The sequence below is a fragment of the Phoca vitulina genome, unplaced genomic scaffold (genome assembly GCF_004348235.1).
Source record: "Phoca vitulina isolate PV1807 unplaced genomic scaffold, GSC_HSeal_1.0 scaffold4, whole genome shotgun sequence".
NCBI classification, from domain to species: Eukaryota; Metazoa; Chordata; class Mammalia; order Carnivora; family Phocidae; genus Phoca; species Phoca vitulina.
In genome coordinates this window covers 5,847,020-5,864,752 of record NW_022589707.1, presented here as the reverse complement: position 1 = coordinate 5,864,752, position 17,733 = coordinate 5,847,020, and the positions used below count along the sequence as shown (strand labels likewise).

The window sequence follows — 17,733 nt, the reverse complement described above, 5'->3', positions numbered from 1 at the left end:
CCTGTACCTCTGAAACAAATAATACATTATATGTTAAAAAAAAAAAAAAAAGAAAAAGATAGCAGGAAGGGAAGAATGAAGGGGGGGAAATCGGAGGGGGAGACGAACCATGAGGGACTATGGACTCTGAGAAACAAACTGAGGGTTCTAGAGGGGAGGGGGGTGGGGGGATGGGTTAGCCTGGTGGTGGGTATTAAAGGTCACGTACTGCATGGAGCACTGGTGTTATACGCAAACAATGAATCATGGAACACTACATCAAAAACTAATGATGTAATGTATGGTAATTAACATAACATAATAATAAAAAATGTGCTATTGTAAGCAGCTATTATAAATCTGCTACAACAAATTGATCCCACCCTCAATGATTTATAAAGGGGCTAGGAAAATAGACTAACATTCCAACATTCATGACATGGTGTGTTGGAAATTGGAGTTGTCTTGTGCCCGCAAACCAATGCTTACAAAGCTTTGTTAAAAATCGAGTATTTGCTAACTTTCATTTTGCATACTTTTTTCAGCTCATTGGACGGCCAACCCTTCCCTCATACTGGGCACTTGGATTTCATCTCAGTCGTTATGATTATGGAACACTAGATAGCATGAAGGAAGTCGTGGAGAGAAACCGTGCAGCAGGGCTCCCTTATGTAAGTAAGGCTTTAAACCTCCTCCTGAAATAAAGGAATTTTCTTGGGGAATAGGAACAACTGTTTATAATTTCTCCCCCTGAGTTATTTTTTTAATATATACAATAAAAAGATTTTTATATATTCAGAATGCTAGACTTTTTTGCTGTGCTGGCCATTCCTTTAAGGAACTAGTTCTTTTTAATAAGAAATGATACTTAGAGACCACCATTTTGGGGTTCAGAGATGATCTGTTTGTCTTTGTTTTTCTTATAACATTTTCTTAGTAAAATTTTCTTATGCTTACTGTATTGACTACATTTATATAATGTGTTTTTACTTGAGTTCTCAAAACATTTCTTTCCCTAGTTTAAGTGAGCAAAAATATAATAATAGAATATTTTAATATTTTGAATGGCTAAATTTGAATTTGTCTGTTCAATCATGGAGAGTGAGGTTTTTCAAGAGGTGCAAAGGAAAAAGCCCAGTAGTCTCTGGAATAATCCTCTTCTCTTCCCTACCCCTTTCCCTTAGAGGCAGACACATAGGTCCTAGGGCAAGAGTCAATTTCATTTTGGGCACTACTATTTTCATATAGGTAGAATTAGGAAAAAATAAGTGCCAAAGAAAACTTGAGTTAGAAGAGAAGCAACAACTCTGAGAAACAAACCAGGGTTCTAGAGAGGAGGTGTGTGGGAGGATGGGTTAGCCTGGTGATGGGTATTAAAGAGGGCATGTACTGAATGGAGCACTGGGTGTCATATGCAAATAATGAATCATGGAACACTACATCAAAAACTAATGATGTACTGTATGGTGATTAACATAACATAATAAAAAAAACCCCAAATTAACGACATAATGTATGGTGATTAACATAACATAATAAAATAAAATAAAAAAGTGAAAAATTAAAAAAAAAAAGAAGAGAAGCAACAAAACAAAATGTGGGGCAGTAAAATGAGGGAGACGTGGGACAATCTCTTCTCCCTTTCAGTTTGTGGATGGGGTAGGATTTAGGTACAGATATGTTTTTGATAGCCTTAGTGATTCGTTTTGATTGTCGTGGTTTGTTTGTTAGATTGGTTTTGAGTGCCAGAGGGGGCCAGGTGACAAGGCCGGGTGATGTAGTTAACCTGATTCCAGGGGTGGGGGTCAGGCCTTAGGGACACAATTGGTCCTCTGTTTTTGAAATTACTATTGGCAAAGGAGCACTTAGTTGCCAGAGACTGATCAAGAACTCCATTTCAAGCCCGGCACGGAGCCAGTGTGTATGGTGGATAATAATAGTGATGATTTGACTGAGTCTTTTGAACAGGGAAATTCTGGAGCCCTAAATTGTGGAGTTTGTGTATGCTTTCAGGATGTTCAGCATGCCGATATTGATTATATGGATGAGAGGAAGGACTTCACTTACGATCCAGTCAATTTTAAAGGTTTCCCTGAGTTTGTTAAGGAGTTACACAATAACAGTCAGAAATTGGTCATCATTGTGGTACGTGCCATCCTCCTCCCCCAGCCCCCCGATCATCGGATGCTTGCTCTTCCTTGTCTTTATAGCCACCTCCCTCTCCTTCACCCCCCAATTCCCAGTCTCCTTTCTGTGCCTCGAGCTTGAAGCTGGGTGCTTCACTGTATTTTTCCTCTTCTTAGGATCCAGCCATCTCCAACAACTCTTCGCCCAGCAATCCCTACGGCCCGTATGACAGGGGTTCGGGCATGAAGATATGGGTGAATGCTTCAGATGGGGTGACTCCACTCATTGGGGAGGTAACTGAATGGGGGACCTGAGGGCTGGTGGCGGGGCTGTGGCAGAGTGTGTGTGTGTGTGTGTGTTTGCGTGTATGTAGTTGTCTTGACACTTTGAGATGCCTTATACATGCTGGGGATACACTTGCCCCTGTCCCCTCATCCCCAGACCACCAGCCATCTAGCTCTGTATTCATTTAATTGACTCTGATCAATGTTTTTCTTTCTCTCCTGCAGGTCTGGCCTGGAAAAACTGTGTTTCCTGATTATACCAACCCCAATTGTGCTGTTTGGTGGGCAAAGGAATTTGAGCTTTTCCACAACCAAGTAGAGTTTGATGGAATCTGGATTGTGAGTTCTTAATACTCTGAACATTTGGTGACTAATATTCAGACTGTGTATATATCATTGAGTCAAGGAACGTGGTGGAAAGAGGAGGAGAAGAAAGCACATAGGGCAGTAATTCTGATATTCCCTATCTTACTAGTTAAATAATCTTATTGAAACACGTAGCTTAGAATCTAAATCAGATCATTAAGTCTGGAAATAAAATAAGAAAAAAAAATTTTTTTTTCTGAATCCAGCTCTTCTTTTAAAAATGAATAAGCTGAATGAAGTAAAAATTGGTCATATATGCTTTACATTGCCACAAAGTACACGGTTTTTCAATCACCAGTTCAGGGTTCTTTCCTTTGGACATGGTGGACAAATTGATCAGAACCAAAGTCCCCAGGTGCATGACAAAACTGTGGGGGTGGTAAGGACAAATGTCACATATGATATCAAATGAAAACAGATGCAAAGCAGCAGATGTTCAGCAAAATTTAGGGAGCTCTAGAGTTGAACTTTTTTCTATTTTTAAGAGAAATGTAGAAAATTTGAACAATACAGAGAGCTAAAAAGATAAAAGCAAAATCCTCTAAAATGTTATCAGCCAAAGACATCTACCCCATCAACATTTTGGTACGTATCTTCCTAGAACCCTCACCTGCCCAGCTGTTGGCATGGGCTCGCGCCCTCACTCTCTCTATGTGTGTATTTGTATGTATGTATGTATGTACGTATGTGTGTACGTGTGTATGTATGTATCTAGATAGATAGATAGATATGTGCATTCATAGCTATATTTGGATATATAGAGGATGTATAAGTTGATATATATGGAATCATATAAATCAAGATCTTTTTTCACCTAATGTTTTTGAAAATTTTTTATTTCCCATGGTTATAGACATAACAGCATTTTGAAGGGATTTTAAGAACCTTCTCTGTGGAACCTTCAATGGTAGAGAAGACAGGAACATCTATTTCCCTCCATGTGCATAAGAACCTCTTTAAAGAAGAAATATCTGGAATCATTTCTCTGATTCCTTAAAAAAACAAAAAAGGAGACAAACATCAGTACAACATAAGGGGGCATATTTCTTTTCCTTCATAGTAGTTTTGCCCTTTGTCTTATAGGATATGAATGAAATCTCCAACTTCGTTGATGGTTCCGTTTCAGGATGTTCCACGAGCAATCTAAATTATCCCCCATTCACTCCTAGTAAGTCTTGGTGGTGGATAATTAAAGTGGCAATGCATATTTGGTATTTTACATTCATAAGGATAGATATGAACTACCGGGCAAGGGAGTTTGTGTATAAATGTACGTAGGGAGAGGAAAATGTGGGTAATATATACAGAAGATTAGGAAAGAAAATCAAAGCACTCCAAGCTTTCCTAAATGAGGCATAAATTCAAACGGGGCCACTCGTCTTTCTACAGACAGTTTGAGCTATTTCCAGGAGAAGGTCCAGAGAACATTCAGTGCAGAGGCCAGAGGCTAGTGGTTAGTTGGTATTACTCCCTAGCGTGTATCCCCTGAGGTCAGGGCTTACCAGAGAGAGACCATATAACTGGGCTTGGTCTTCGGATGACGGTAAAGTCTAGTGATATCAAGAATGTGAAGAACAGACAGGAAACGTAGGATGAAAAGAAGCCAGAACCCAGAACCCATGGCCTTGAAGGTTAAAGTCAGAGTCTGTGAATATGATGCTAGTGAGCTCCAATTGAACTTTGAACAACACCATCTCTCAGGGTATGGCCCTGGACTCACAGCATTTATTGTAGTTTGAAGAAAGCTAGAGGCTCACAGATACATTTTATCTTGATTAAGGAAAGAACAAGGTGCTAACATGATAGCATCTAATGAAGACTTCCATTCTGGTGAGAAAATAGGAAATTGGGGCAGATGGGCCAGGGATTTGCATGGGGGGGGGCGAAAGTTCATACTTCATTCTTTTGGTGATGGAAGCTATTTATGTTTTAATGTAAGGGAACCAGGATAGTCGAATGGTTTTGGAAATATTAATCTGGTGTTAGTGTGCAGTATGAATTCGGAGATCAATAGATCATAAGTAAATAAGCCATTAAGAAACTATCGCAGTAGTTAAGATGCAAAGGTAATTTGGATTGGAGTCAGAATGGTACAATGGGAGCAGAAAAGAATAGTAGCCTGAGAGAGATTGGGGAGGCAGCCTTTTTACTCTCTGGTCAGTGGAAAAAAGGGGAAACAATTAATTTACACTTTCATCCACTATTTCTATTCTCGGACCACATGATTTGGCTAAGTTTGCAGAATTCAGATTAAACGTCAAGTCTAACTGGATCCTCTGGTTTCCAAGTGCCTACCTTGAGCCACATGAGCACCTGGGGTGAAAGAGTGTGTATGGGGCAACACAGTTTATTTATATATCAGAGAAACTACTCCCAACATAAAACCCTCTGATAGTGAGCAAGCTGTGTGATCATTTCCAGGATGGCCACAAGAAACCCTGCCTAGAGTGCTACCATTTCCAGTTCCGCCATAGGCTAGGACAGGAGCAGGGAATGTGCATCTGAGGCTCTCATTGACCGATTCCCTCCTTTGCCCCAGGAATCCTGGATGGGTACCTGTTCTCCAAGAGTCTCTGCATGGACGCAGTCCAGCACTGGGGCAGGCAGTATGACGTCCACAATCTGTATGGCTACTCCATGGCAATGGCCACGGCAGAGTAAGACCACTGTTGCTGTGGACTTCATACATGACCAGATTATTGATCTTTGTTAGATGCCAGGTGCCAGTGTGTAATTTTTAAGAACTCTGCAAGATAAATAGGTTTATTATTACTGAATGAATGAAGAAACTACCCGGCACATAGGGAAGAAGGAATCCGGTAAATATTTGTGGAATGTATAAAATGAAAGAATGGATGAATACATGAATGAATGGAAGGCTGGAAGAAATAAAGAGAAGTAACTTGACCAAGGGCAAACAGCTAATATATTGTAAAAGCAAATTTTAAACCATTTTTGCATGAGTCCGAAACCCATGTATTTTCCTCTCTGCCACACTGTATGGAGTATGGAGGGTAAAGTAACTTATAGACTTCATGTGCCTCAGGGTTTTGGATACTGGCTCAGCATCCTTCTACTGTGCTGTGTCTACCCTTGTGTATAGACTCAAATTCTACAGTGAGGAAAACGTACTGAGAATTTACTGTACTTACGGTAGCAGTGACGGCAGGAAGCCAGACCAAAACCACATTCATTCATTAGCAAAGTCATGGTGTGAGTTTAGCCTTCTTAAAAGTTGTTTTAAAAATTACAGAGCAAAAGTTTTAAAATAGACATATAGACTTATAATTTTAAAAATATAGATGGGGCGCCTGGGTGGCACAGTCGGTTAAGCATCCGACTCTTGGTTTCAACTCAGGTCATGACCTCAGGGTTGTGAGATTGAGCCCTGCATCGGGCTCTGCACTCAGTGCAGAGTCTGCTTGGGATTCTCTCTCCCTCTACCCCTCCCACTAGTTCTCTCTCTCTCTCTCTCTCAAAATAAATAAATAAATCTTTTAAAAAATATAGATGATATATATTTATAGTTACTTATAAAAGTACACACATGTATCTATAAATTTAAAATGCCTACTCAAAAAGATTTTAAGCTCCAAAAGGCTGTTCATAAATTCACTTTTTGTGTATGTTTAAAATCATACAATGTGAAAGATCAATGTATATACATCTATGTAAAATTAAATTTCACCTTTGTTCCATAAAGATTGTATACCTCTAGTTACTAGCCTTTTCAAGGCTGCTTTTAAAAATTTTGGAAATTATGGATTTCATGATGTACATAAAACACCTTAAAACAAAACAAAATAAAATGGAAACATATTTAATGGTGCAATCTGCTTCCACAGCAGCTCTAACCCTCCTAGAAGGGAGTTAAAAGCCAATGATCCTTGGCATTGTCACTGTATCTGGGGGGCTGAGACATGCTGAGATCACACATTGACTCCTTAAGTTTCTCTCCCTTTCTAGAGCTGTCAAGACTGTGTCCCCTAATAAGAGAAGCTTCATTATAACCCGTTCTACCTTTGCGGGATCTGGCAAGTTTGCAGCCCACTGGTTAGGAGACAACGCAGCCACCTGGAATGATCTTCGGTGGTCTATCCCTGGTGTGCTGGAATTCAACCTTTTTGGTATCCCAATGGTGAGTCCACATCCCTACCTCAATCCCCAGAAAGCCTCATTCTAGAAAATTCTCAGAGCATGAAGCTCACCTCTCCTACCCTTTCTGGCCAGGGATTTAATGTCTTGAGAACAGTGCCTTCATCTACATCAGTATAGCTCTGATACAACATTCTTTTCTGTGCTGACTTATCAAGATAGAAAGTGGAACCTGGAAGTGCTATCATTGGACTATTTTTTTTCTATTAAAGTATAACATACACACAAAAAAGTACACACATACTTAAGTATATAGTTGATGAATTTTACGAGCTGAACACATCTATGTATCCAGCACCCACATGAGAAAACATAACATTGCCAGGTTCCTAGAGGTGGGTTTGACATCTTTTAGTTAAATTCAGCGTATATATTTATGGAGCTGTTACTAGTGCGAGGTACTAAGCTAGGTATGCATGATGAGGGGAGAGAAAAGCATAAATATAGTACAGAAACACCTTCTCTGTCCCCTTATATATGAAATATATAAACAAATAATTATGACAAGTGGGGATATACAAATTAAATGTTGAGGGAAATCCTGAGAAAGAGACTTTTTAATTCTGACAAGATTACAAGGAACACAGGGAGTCAGGGCAAGGAGTCAGGAGAAACTTCACGGAATAGGTTGCCCTTGAGTTTACCCTTGGAAAGTGGACTTATTTTATCAGACCAATGGAGAAGTCATTTTAAGATTGAGAAATAAACAGGTAAAGCAGTAAGGGGGAGAATTTGATATGTTTATAAGGATTGGTTTGTAGGACTTGAGTGGAAAGTGATGCTGGACAGGTGGGTTGGAACCAGGTTTTGAGGAGCTGCTAGCTAAGCTGTGAGGAGACCCTGGAGATGTTTGAATACATGACTGATGGAATCAGATTTAGGCTTTGGAAAGTTAATTCTGATTGGTCAGTGGTGGTCAAAATAATATTGGAAGTAATTTTAGTTCTACCCGTCAAAAAGCTGTTGTATGTCAGGGCACCTGGGTGGCACAGCTGGTTGGGTGTTTGACTCCTAGTTTCAGCTCAGGTCGTGGTCTTCGGGTAGGGGGATGGAACCCCACATCAGGCTCCATGCTCAGCAGGGAGTCTGCTTGGGATTCTCTCTCCCTCTCCCTCTGCCCGCCCCCCCCACCTCTCTCTCTGTCTCACTCAAATAAATCAATAAATCTTTAAAAAACAAAAGCTATTGTATGTCAAGTGTTTTACTTCCATTATGTCATTTACTAAAACCCTGTGTAGCTAATTAATGCCCACTTTAACAAAATGAGGAAACTGAGGCACAGAAGGATAAAGTAACTTACTCATAGTCAGATATCTGACAGTAAAGAGTGGACATGAGAGGTGCCTAGATGGCTCAGTTGGTTAAGCATCTGACTCTTGATTTCGGTTCAGGTCATCATCTCAGGTTTGTGAGATGGAGCCCCACGTCAGGTTGTGTGCTGGGCATGGAGCCTGGGTTAAGATTCTCTCTCCCTCTCCCTCTGCCCCTCCCTTAAAAAAAAAAAAGAGTGAACATGTGATGTGACCCAATTCTGATCACACTCTATAAGCCTTCTCAGTAAAACTTGGTAAAGTGCAATTGGGAAGTCCCTGATGGAAAGCAAAGGGGGCGGGATGGAATTGAGGTATACGTTCTGTCTGTGTGTCCTTCCAGGTGGGTGCTGACATATGTGGCTTTGCACTGGATGCCCCCGAGGAGCTCTGTAGGCGGTGGATGCAGCTGGGGGCATTTTATCCATTCTCCAGGAATCACAATGGCCAAGGCTACAAGGTAAGTCTCCCAGGAGACATGATCAAAACAAATTTGGCGTACATTAGAGCGGGATCCGTCTGCATCCTCGCCAAGACATCTAGCGAGCCAACCTCCTACCTGGTGCTTCACTTAGGCTAATTTGCAATTAACCAGGGCCTCTGACATGCCATTAAAATGCTCTGCTGTCACAGAGTCTGCTCTTGGTACTGCTGTGGTCAAGGAGATGGAGAGTCTGTGAAGGTTTTCATCAAACGTCTGTACACTCTGTCTACATTGCTCATTTTGTAGTGAGAATCAGATGAGGAAGTACTTCAAAATGATTGAAATGGCAGCCTCCTGAGAGAGCAGTCCTTAGCGTGAATGAGGCTGGATGAGTTGCCAGTGGTGAATGACATTTACTTGGTGAAGCGATCTCCCTCTGCCCACCTGTATTGCTCAGAGGCCGAGTTTATACCCTAGGCCTCAGGTCTTTGAGGAAGGAAACTCTCGGTTCTGATGAATGGGGTCTGGAGTTCTCCAGATGATCTGTCATTCATAGCCGGATCACAGTGGCAATCTCTTATTCCTCCCAGGCCCAGGATCCTGCCTCCTTTGGAGCTGACTCTCTGCTGTTGAACTCCTCCAGGCACTACCTTACCATCCGCTACACCCTATTACCCTACCTCTACACCCTCTTCTACCGCGCCCACAGCCGGGGGGACACAGTGGCCAGGCCCCTTCTGCATGAGTAAGTTCACCGCATCCAGAGGGTTTTGTGAACGTGACTGGCGACATGGACTGTTTCATCAAATATCAGAGTGAACATTGAGACACTTCAAGTGGTTATTCAGATATCTATATGTTTTTTTAACTGGGATACTCAGTTGGTATTTGCAAGGCCACTGCTGCCTCCATACTGTTCTAGAGGTATATTTAAGTGGTATAGCCTGTTCTCTTTTGGGGATAGAAGAAGACAAAATCATGGGACTTTGGGGTCTTTGTTCTGCCACCAGCTAACTTTCTGTCTTAGACAAATCATTTAAGTTCTTTCATCTGTTGTTTCTTGATTCTTAGTTTAAAGGATTTGATAGCTTGATCAGGATGTTGTCTTCTGTGATGCACTATGTTCAAGCCCGAGGATGAACTCGTTATTTACAGACGAATAAGAATATTACAGAGGATTTCTAGAGTCCCAGAATTTTTACTGCCAGCCAATGAGCATCTCCAACTTAACCCTGAAAAAGGCCACTTAAGAGGTTTTCCATGTCAAAATGCAGTGAACCCCCTTAGGTGTCTGACATTCTAGGCTCTCAGGCACGTATCTGCTATTATCATTATTATTATTATTATTATTATTGTACATTCATTATTTTGAGTCCATTTTTACCATCTCCTGGAATTCCCTGTTAAAAGGCAGATACCCTAAAAGAGAAAAGAATAGAATTTTAAATTATCTGCTATTTGTCATGATCGCATCCAGCTCCTTCTTGATAGTCAGCTGAAGTTTTAAGATGTATTCCTTGTTTTATTTATTTTATTTAAAGGGGCATATGGTGAACAGACTTACAATCTGGACCCTGCCTAGCGTATATCCTGGAATAGGCACCTGTGTCCAACCAGGGAAAGAAAATGAGAGTGCATGGGTTGGGGAAAGTGGACCCATCTGCTGGGCTTGAGTAGGTGTCCCAGAATAATTTGGGGGGTTACCACAGGCAGGCGGTCTGCATGTTTTGGACAGTTGAGGGGAGAGTTGTCAGGAAGCATTGGCCCAGATCGCAGTGAACGTCTCTGATCTCCAGGTTCTATGGGGACAGCAGTACGTGGGATGTGCACCAACAGTTTTTATGGGGCCCCGGCCTCCTCATCACTCCGGTTCTGGATGAGGTAAGTGTCCCACCGAGGCACGCGGATGGTCTCTGCTTCTGTTCCTGCTACCCTCCAAACTCTTCTCTTCCTGGAACCAATATCTTCTCTTTATTCCAAGCCCGAGTCCAGCCTCCATGGCTGAGATGGCCTTGAAGACAGTGTGCTGAGGTTTGGGGAAGTTGGAGATGGGTGACTTAGGAGTCTTTTTTTCTTGACCAAGTTCCCAATCAGTGTAGAAGCAACTATTGGTGGTTCTGGGTTTTGGAATGGTCCTGTTCGTCATCAGAGTCTCCTAGCAGATCCTTCTTGCTCCTTGAGGTAGAGGCAGAATGGAGCAGGGGGCCGGCAGTGTCTCTAAGGTTGGATGGAATCAGGGTCTGATTGTTGTCTCTGCCTCTTAGTACCGTGTGGCCTGGGGCGAGTTCCTCAGCTGGAAAGGTGAGATCATGAGAGTACCTGCCACCGGGGACAGTTGGGAGGATTACAGGAGTTCATGTAAAGCTGGAATTTTTACCACAACATGTATTTCAAGATTATTATCAATCCTAATGTGCTTCCACTGGCATTTCCCTTTGGGTTGCCAAGTTATTGCTTCTATTATTCCTATTAGAAGAAAGTCACAATTTGATGACAGAGAAAAGAAAGGCCACTTATGCTCTCTCAGTATATGGTTAAGAAGCTCCTTTGGGAATGCTAAGAAATCCATTTTATCCCCTTCAGAGGCTGGGCCATGAAGAACAATATTTTATTTTAATTTCAGGGCGCAGAGAAAGTGATGGCGTATATGCCCGATGCCGTCTGGTACGATTACGAGACTGTAAGTAGCTTTGACTTTTCTTAAACTCCTCAAGACCACAGCTGCATAGACAAGATGCCTCCCTGGAGAGAGGAACATCTATCCACATCCAAAGGAGTGTTTCTGTGCTGTTTTCTGTCATTTCATAGCACAGTTGATAAAATGTGCCTAAGTCACTTCATGTCAGTCATGAAGAGATCTGAAAAAAACACTTTTATATACTTTATTCAACGTAGGATAAGGGCAAATATTGGAGGGTCCAATGGAGGGACCAAATATTGGTCAGGAGTCAGCTAACTTGTTTAAAACTATCAGTTCATCTAATATATGTCAGATAGCCTCGGCATGGCGTAAACGCTCCCCCAAACTCCCAAGTAATGGCAGAACCTGTTGTTCTTAATTTGTTTCCTTCCTCTCATTTGATTGCCTGACTAGACACTAAGTCATCTGGGTGGAAAAAGGATAGCTGTAGATAACTCAGCCCATGGGTAAGAGGGGGGCGCGAATGTGCCATCCTGCCAAGGTGCTTGACGTGTGTGCTTGCATCAGGGGGCCCGAGTGAGATGGAGGAAGCAAAGGGTGGAGATGGAACTTCCTGGAGACAAAATCGGACTTCACCTTCGCGGAGGCCACATCTTCCCCACACAACAGCCAGCCACCACCACAGTGGCCAGGTAGAGTATGCCGGGAGTTTCCTTCAAGGGGGAGGCTACTGACAAAGCTGGTCATTTCCGTTCCCATCTGTTGCCCATGCAGAAGATGCTGAAGCTTTCCGTGGTGTGTGGGGAGGAAGGGGACTGGGGTGTGTGTGTCCGTCAAACTCTGTCCCTTGTATTTCTCTCAGCCTCTTCTGAGGAAGTTGTGATTTACAAGATGGATTTTTAAATAACTTAATCCCTGTCCTTCCTTAAATCTCCTGCATTTCTCCTCAAAACACACTGGCTGCTGGGGTCCTCATCCTTCCTCGTTTTCCCAGGACTGTTTCAATTTTAGCACCGACAGTTTCGTGTCTTGGGAAACGTCTCAGTTCCAGGTAAATGGGGTCTGTTGATCACCCTACCTGCTTGGCCAGATCATCCACCCATTGTGCTATGCTCTTGACTCATTCATTCTCATTTCTAGGGAGAGGGAGTCCACTTTCCATTACCCTATAATCTCAATTTCCCATTCCTTTCCTCCCAGTGAACCATTTATTTCTTGTGATGCAGAACAGGGTACAAAAATTACTTGTTCACTTCAAATCTCCCTCATATCACTGATTTCTCCTTTATGACTCTTTGATTCTGAAATTCTAGACTCCATCTGTACTAAAGACATATATATTTATATATGTTGCTAAAAGTCTTATTTGTTTTTAATAGACTGGGAGTTCTTTGGAGGTTAGAAATCTTTCTTTTCTTTTGAACTTTCCTTACTACCTTAATTTTTCATATTACAGACTTTTTATGATAATGAGGCAGAATACTTCTTCATCTAACACCAAATGGTTTCTTTGTATCTAATTGTTCAACTTCAGGCTGTTCTGCATACTGATACCAAAATTATCTTTCCAAAATGAAGATTTTTTTTCTTGTTGCTCCCCTGCGCCAAGTCCAAATTCTTTCATGAGTATGGTTTCCAGGCCAATCACAGTCTGGTTGCAAGTTAAAAACTGTGCCTCCTGAGACACCTGAATGCACACCTACAGACCAGCCATGCCCCAAAGCTTGCTGTTCCCAGACATACCCATCTATTCGACTGCATTTGGGCTTCTGTACTTATAGCCTCTCCAACATGCTTTGCCTGGTACATTCTTAATGACTTTCCAAATTAAAAATTTCATCTGCAAGAAAGCTTCCTCAGTCCTTCCAGCAGAGGGAGTAATGCCACTCCAAACTTTCTTTTAATACCTTTTAGTATACTGTTAAATATTATTTTGTGCCTTAGCTGATTTTTTTTCTTTCCTTCTTAATATTTTTAAGTATTTCAATCATAGTTACTTTATACCTTGTATCTGAAAATTCTATTATGTAAAATCCTTTGGAGAATCCAAATTATCGTTCATTGTTTTTGCCAACTTTCTCTCATGCTGGCTTATTACCTTGCGTATTTAAGTAGTAATGTTTTTGTTTTTCAAATGTAGTGATCTTAAGGATCCAAACATGGGTCTTATTCCTCCAGAGAGGATTTGCCTTTTTCTTCAGTTGCAAATCAGGACTGCTGTCAACTTGAGGTCATCTTAAGCAACCTTTAAGGATCATGTGTTGGGTGGGTCTTTCAGGGTGCATGGTGTCCCCCAGAATATTTAGTCAGCCACACTGCTGGAAGTGCCATTCTGGACTCCTATAAGTCTTTCAACTTTTGTGTCACCCTACTTTCTGCCTTGATTATGCAGTGAATATGTTTAATCCTTCTTATAATATTTAAGGTCATCGATAGAGTTGTGATCTATTCGTCTTTGTATCTCTTAGACTTGTTAACAAACAAGAGCTACTTAATACATGTGTATTAAGTGAAAGCAGGTGATTTGATTGATAATGGAACCTGCCTTGCATAGGGCACAATGGAGGGCTGAGCAGAAAGTGTGAGGTCAATGACAGACCAACGGGAGCAGGAAACCAGGAGGGAGTCCGGGGAGCAGTGACACCAGGCGGGATTCCATGTGAAATGGCTCTTTCTCTCTTTCTCTATGCCCATCTACTTTACCACCTTTTTGAGTTGTGTTTTGTGTTTCATATTTTAAGTTATAAAGCAGAAAACTATAGTGTTTTACTTTCCTCTCCAAATGAACTAATAATAAATAATCAAATTAGGAAAGTTGCCATTAAATAGATGGACTTTATTGTATTTTATTGCTTTCTGAGTCAAAATGGAGTCACTTTCTTTGGCAGGAAAAAAATATATCCCTCCAACCATGGTTAAGGCTTCCCCTGCACAAACTCTAAAATTAGGCTGAACCAATTATTGTCTAGAATGTCTTTCTCTTCTAATTGTCTGTATTCTGAATAATAGTTGCTTCAGCAACTTTTATAGTAGCAATTACAATGATTCTGGTACTTAAATTCTTGTTTCCTATGTAGATGTTTATTGCTAATGTTCGCAGTATTTCTGTCTCCTGTGACGTTACTGATTCTAGAGAAAGATGAGCCTGTTGATTTTGCTTTTGTGCCTGGAGGAAAGTCGAGCCATCTGCTGCTAGTAACCTTTCCCATTTGAAATCTGATGGCAGGGGCGCCTGGGTGGTGTAGTTGGTTAAGTGTCCAACTCTTGGTTTAGGCTCAGGTCATGACCTCAGGCTTGTGGGGTTGAGCCCCGTGTTGGGGGCCAGTGTTCAGCAAGGAGTCTGCTTGGCATTCTCCCAATCTCTCTCCCTCTGCCCCTCCCGCTTGTGTGCTCTTTCTCTCTTAAACCGGTTTTGGTTGGTGCAAAAAAAAAAAAAAAAAAAAAGGAGAGAAATCTGATGGCAACATTCCTAGCTCATTTGGCAAAGTTCTTTGAGTCTTAAGTGTTTGTTTCCTTCCTAAACCTTGTTTCCCACAGCCGCCGGAACCCTCTTGGTCTTATCATTGCCCTAGATGATAACAAAGAAGCAAAAGGCGAACTTTTCTGGGATGATGGGGAAACTAAAGGTGAGCACTGTTATGACAGCCTGCGTCTGTGAGTTACTTCCACTGGTCATTCAGCCAGGGGAGAAATCTCACCAGGCACAGCAGGGCTAATCACTCAAGAGAATTTTCGTTTGGGTTGCACTGTTCACAGCTTGTGGTAGATGGACCACAGATGGAAGGAAAACATGTTTCTACCTCTTAGAATGCTCCCATCAGACAAGCAATATAGACAGGCTCTCATTTTGTTGTCAACAGGGATCTGAAAGATATGTTTTCAAGACTGTTCCTGCCATTCACCGTAGATCTCTTCGCCTAAAATACAAAAGTCGATGATAGGAAACACATAGCATGGCATCGAGGCAGAGTGAGAGTGTGTTCTTGTGTGCCTACATCCAGCCATGCTTCTTCGCACATTTTCCTGGCTCCAATATACTAACAACTCTTGTGGCTCAAGCTTAGGAGATAGATTCACTTGAGGCATGTGCCTTGGAAGCACTTGGAAGGGAATCTTTTCAAGGGTAAGGTAGGAAGGAAAAGGGAAAAGAGTGGACTGGCCTTGGAGACTCTGTCTACAATCTTATCATTCTCAAGATGGAGCTTTCATTATAGCCAAGGGGTGATCTGTTCTGTGGTGGGCAGGCCAGAAGCTGACTCACCTTTCTCACACTTTCAGATACTGTGGCCAATCAAGTTTATCTCTTTTGTGAGTTTTCTGCCACCCAAGTAAGTAGCACATTTTTATGAATCTTAGGTGTGGGCTTTTCTCTGACAATTAGCTCATGTGTGTTTGTATATGTGTGTAATTACATTTATAGCTTCATATGCCTTTATGACTGTAGATGAGCACATTTCCTTTTTTTGAAGATAAAAGAACTTTATTTTTTATTATTATTTGTTTTTATTTTAATTCCAGTTAATTAACATGCAGTGTTATATTAGTTTCAGGTGTACAGTATAGTTATTCAGCACTTCCATAGATCACCAGTGCTTACTTGGGCACATTTCAGTTTATAACTTAACTCCCAATAATTGAATCATCCATGTTAGTAAAAAGAGGCAATGATATAGTTAAATCAAAGTAGCCAGTGTTTTAAAATGCAGTTTAAAAAAATTGCTCTGTGTGTGTTTCTCTCTTTTTCACTCAGGAGAGTATTAAAAAAGTTGGTACTCCTTGAGCACATGTTAGTAGAGACAGCTAAGAGGCATTCAAAGCAGTTTTGGGTATCTGGTCTAGGATAGAATATTTGAGTGACTTGACAACCAATCAGCAGACCTTTGTGTTTAATTGTTTTGCAGAACTACTTGGATGTGAAGATTTTGCAGTCAACTTACAAAGACCCCAATAATTTAGTATTTAAAGAGATTAAAATTCTTGGGACCCAGGAACCTACCAATGTTATTGTGAAACACAATGGTCTCCCAAGTCAAATTTCTCCTAATGTCACTTATGATTCTAACTTACAGGTAAAAATTAATTTTGTTGAGATAGTTTACCAAGAATTCATAGCTTACGGTGTTCCTTCTTGCCAAAGTTGCATGGGTTCCTGAAGGACCAGGGCACACTCTGAGGTCTGGGGTGGGGAATTAAGAGGGTTAGGAGAGAAAAAAAGCAAGGGGTAAGCCAGAGCTAGAATGGATCAGGGAGCTACTGAGAAACTGGAATAAGATAAAATGGTCTTTTCATCTATTTCTATTTCTCTCATCTATTCATTCCCTCATTTGCCCATCAATCAAAAGAGCAAAAGAGCATTTGTCTAGATAAAGCATGCAAGATTGAGATATCAGAATAAGTGGACCTGAGGATTGAGACTGGGACAGAAGAGCAAAGTGTGGAGTGTGGGGAACAGCATTAGAGGGAAAGTGAGTCTGAAATCTGCTGACTGAAGCTAGAAAGGCAAAGTGGGAGATGGGATACTTATTAATTAAAATTTTGAAGTGCATTTTTTTTTTACTCTGTTCAGATACATAGACTTTCCAACACATACATTTTAGAGAAATATTTCAAGTCAAAAAATCTGTTCAGCTTAGCTAATGGCTACTTATTTGGTTAGATAATGATAAAAAATCATTTTTCATCAGTTGTAATGAGACCTGATGCTCCTGAGCAGGTTGTAATCTATTCCCCTGGTATCTTAGCATTTGAGGAATCCTTTCCCCCATCCTCCTCACTCCAGGCCCCCCAGATGATCTGGGACTGGGAGCTGCTGGGTCAGCATGTTTGTGAGAGATCTTCCAAATTTGGAGAAAATAAGTAAATCTGGCATTCTCCTATAATGCTGTATTGATTGCATTGGCCATTTTGCCTTATAGCATAAGTTGAGGATACCTACATTATAAAGTTAGAAATAAAATACAGTTGACCCTTGAACAGCAAGGGGTACACTGACCCCCCTATGCCATCAAAAATCCATAAATAACTTTTGACTCCCCAAATCTTAACTATTAATAGCCTACCACTGACCAGAAGCCTTACGGGTAAACTGTCGATTAACACGTATTTTATATATCATAAGAATTCTGTACTGTATTCTTACAATAAAACAAGCTAGAGAAAAGAAAATGTTATTAAGAGAATCTTAGGAAGAGAAAACATTTGCAGTTCTGTACTGTATTTATTGAAAAAAAGATGCATGTAAGTGGACCCATGCAGTTCAAACCCATGTTGTTCAAAGGACAACTGCATTATATGGTTAGTTATGTGTACAGCAAAGGGCAAGCCATTTGAAAGGTGCATATATGAAAACAAACTCAATTAATATTTGTTAAATTAATTAATATAAGAGCAAAGGAAATGTCAATGCTTGAATTTGGGTGGTGGGGAGACACAATTTATACACAGGAA

General features: G+C 41.0%; 1 protein-coding gene across 1 annotated transcript in view; it reads left to right on the top strand.

Moving 5' to 3' along the window:
* MGAM (maltase-glucoamylase) overlaps window positions 1–17,733 on the top strand; it is an 81,087-nt gene that overhangs the window by 28,768 nt on the left and 34,586 nt on the right. The window contains exons 10-24 of the mRNA XM_032401150.1: window positions 525–650; window positions 1,993–2,124; window positions 2,283–2,399; window positions 2,616–2,729; window positions 3,840–3,924; window positions 5,296–5,413; window positions 6,723–6,894; window positions 8,565–8,681; window positions 9,236–9,390; window positions 10,442–10,526; window positions 11,269–11,325; window positions 11,854–11,978; window positions 14,824–14,912; window positions 15,565–15,614; window positions 16,188–16,355. Of these exons, the coding sequence (XP_032257041.1) occupies window positions 525–650; window positions 1,993–2,124; window positions 2,283–2,399; window positions 2,616–2,729; window positions 3,840–3,924; window positions 5,296–5,413; window positions 6,723–6,894; window positions 8,565–8,681; window positions 9,236–9,390; window positions 10,442–10,526; window positions 11,269–11,325; window positions 11,854–11,978; window positions 14,824–14,912; window positions 15,565–15,614; window positions 16,188–16,355 (1,710 nt within the window). The remainder of the gene's footprint in view (window positions 1–524; window positions 651–1,992; window positions 2,125–2,282; window positions 2,400–2,615; window positions 2,730–3,839; window positions 3,925–5,295; window positions 5,414–6,722; window positions 6,895–8,564; window positions 8,682–9,235; window positions 9,391–10,441; window positions 10,527–11,268; window positions 11,326–11,853; window positions 11,979–14,823; window positions 14,913–15,564; window positions 15,615–16,187; window positions 16,356–17,733) is intronic.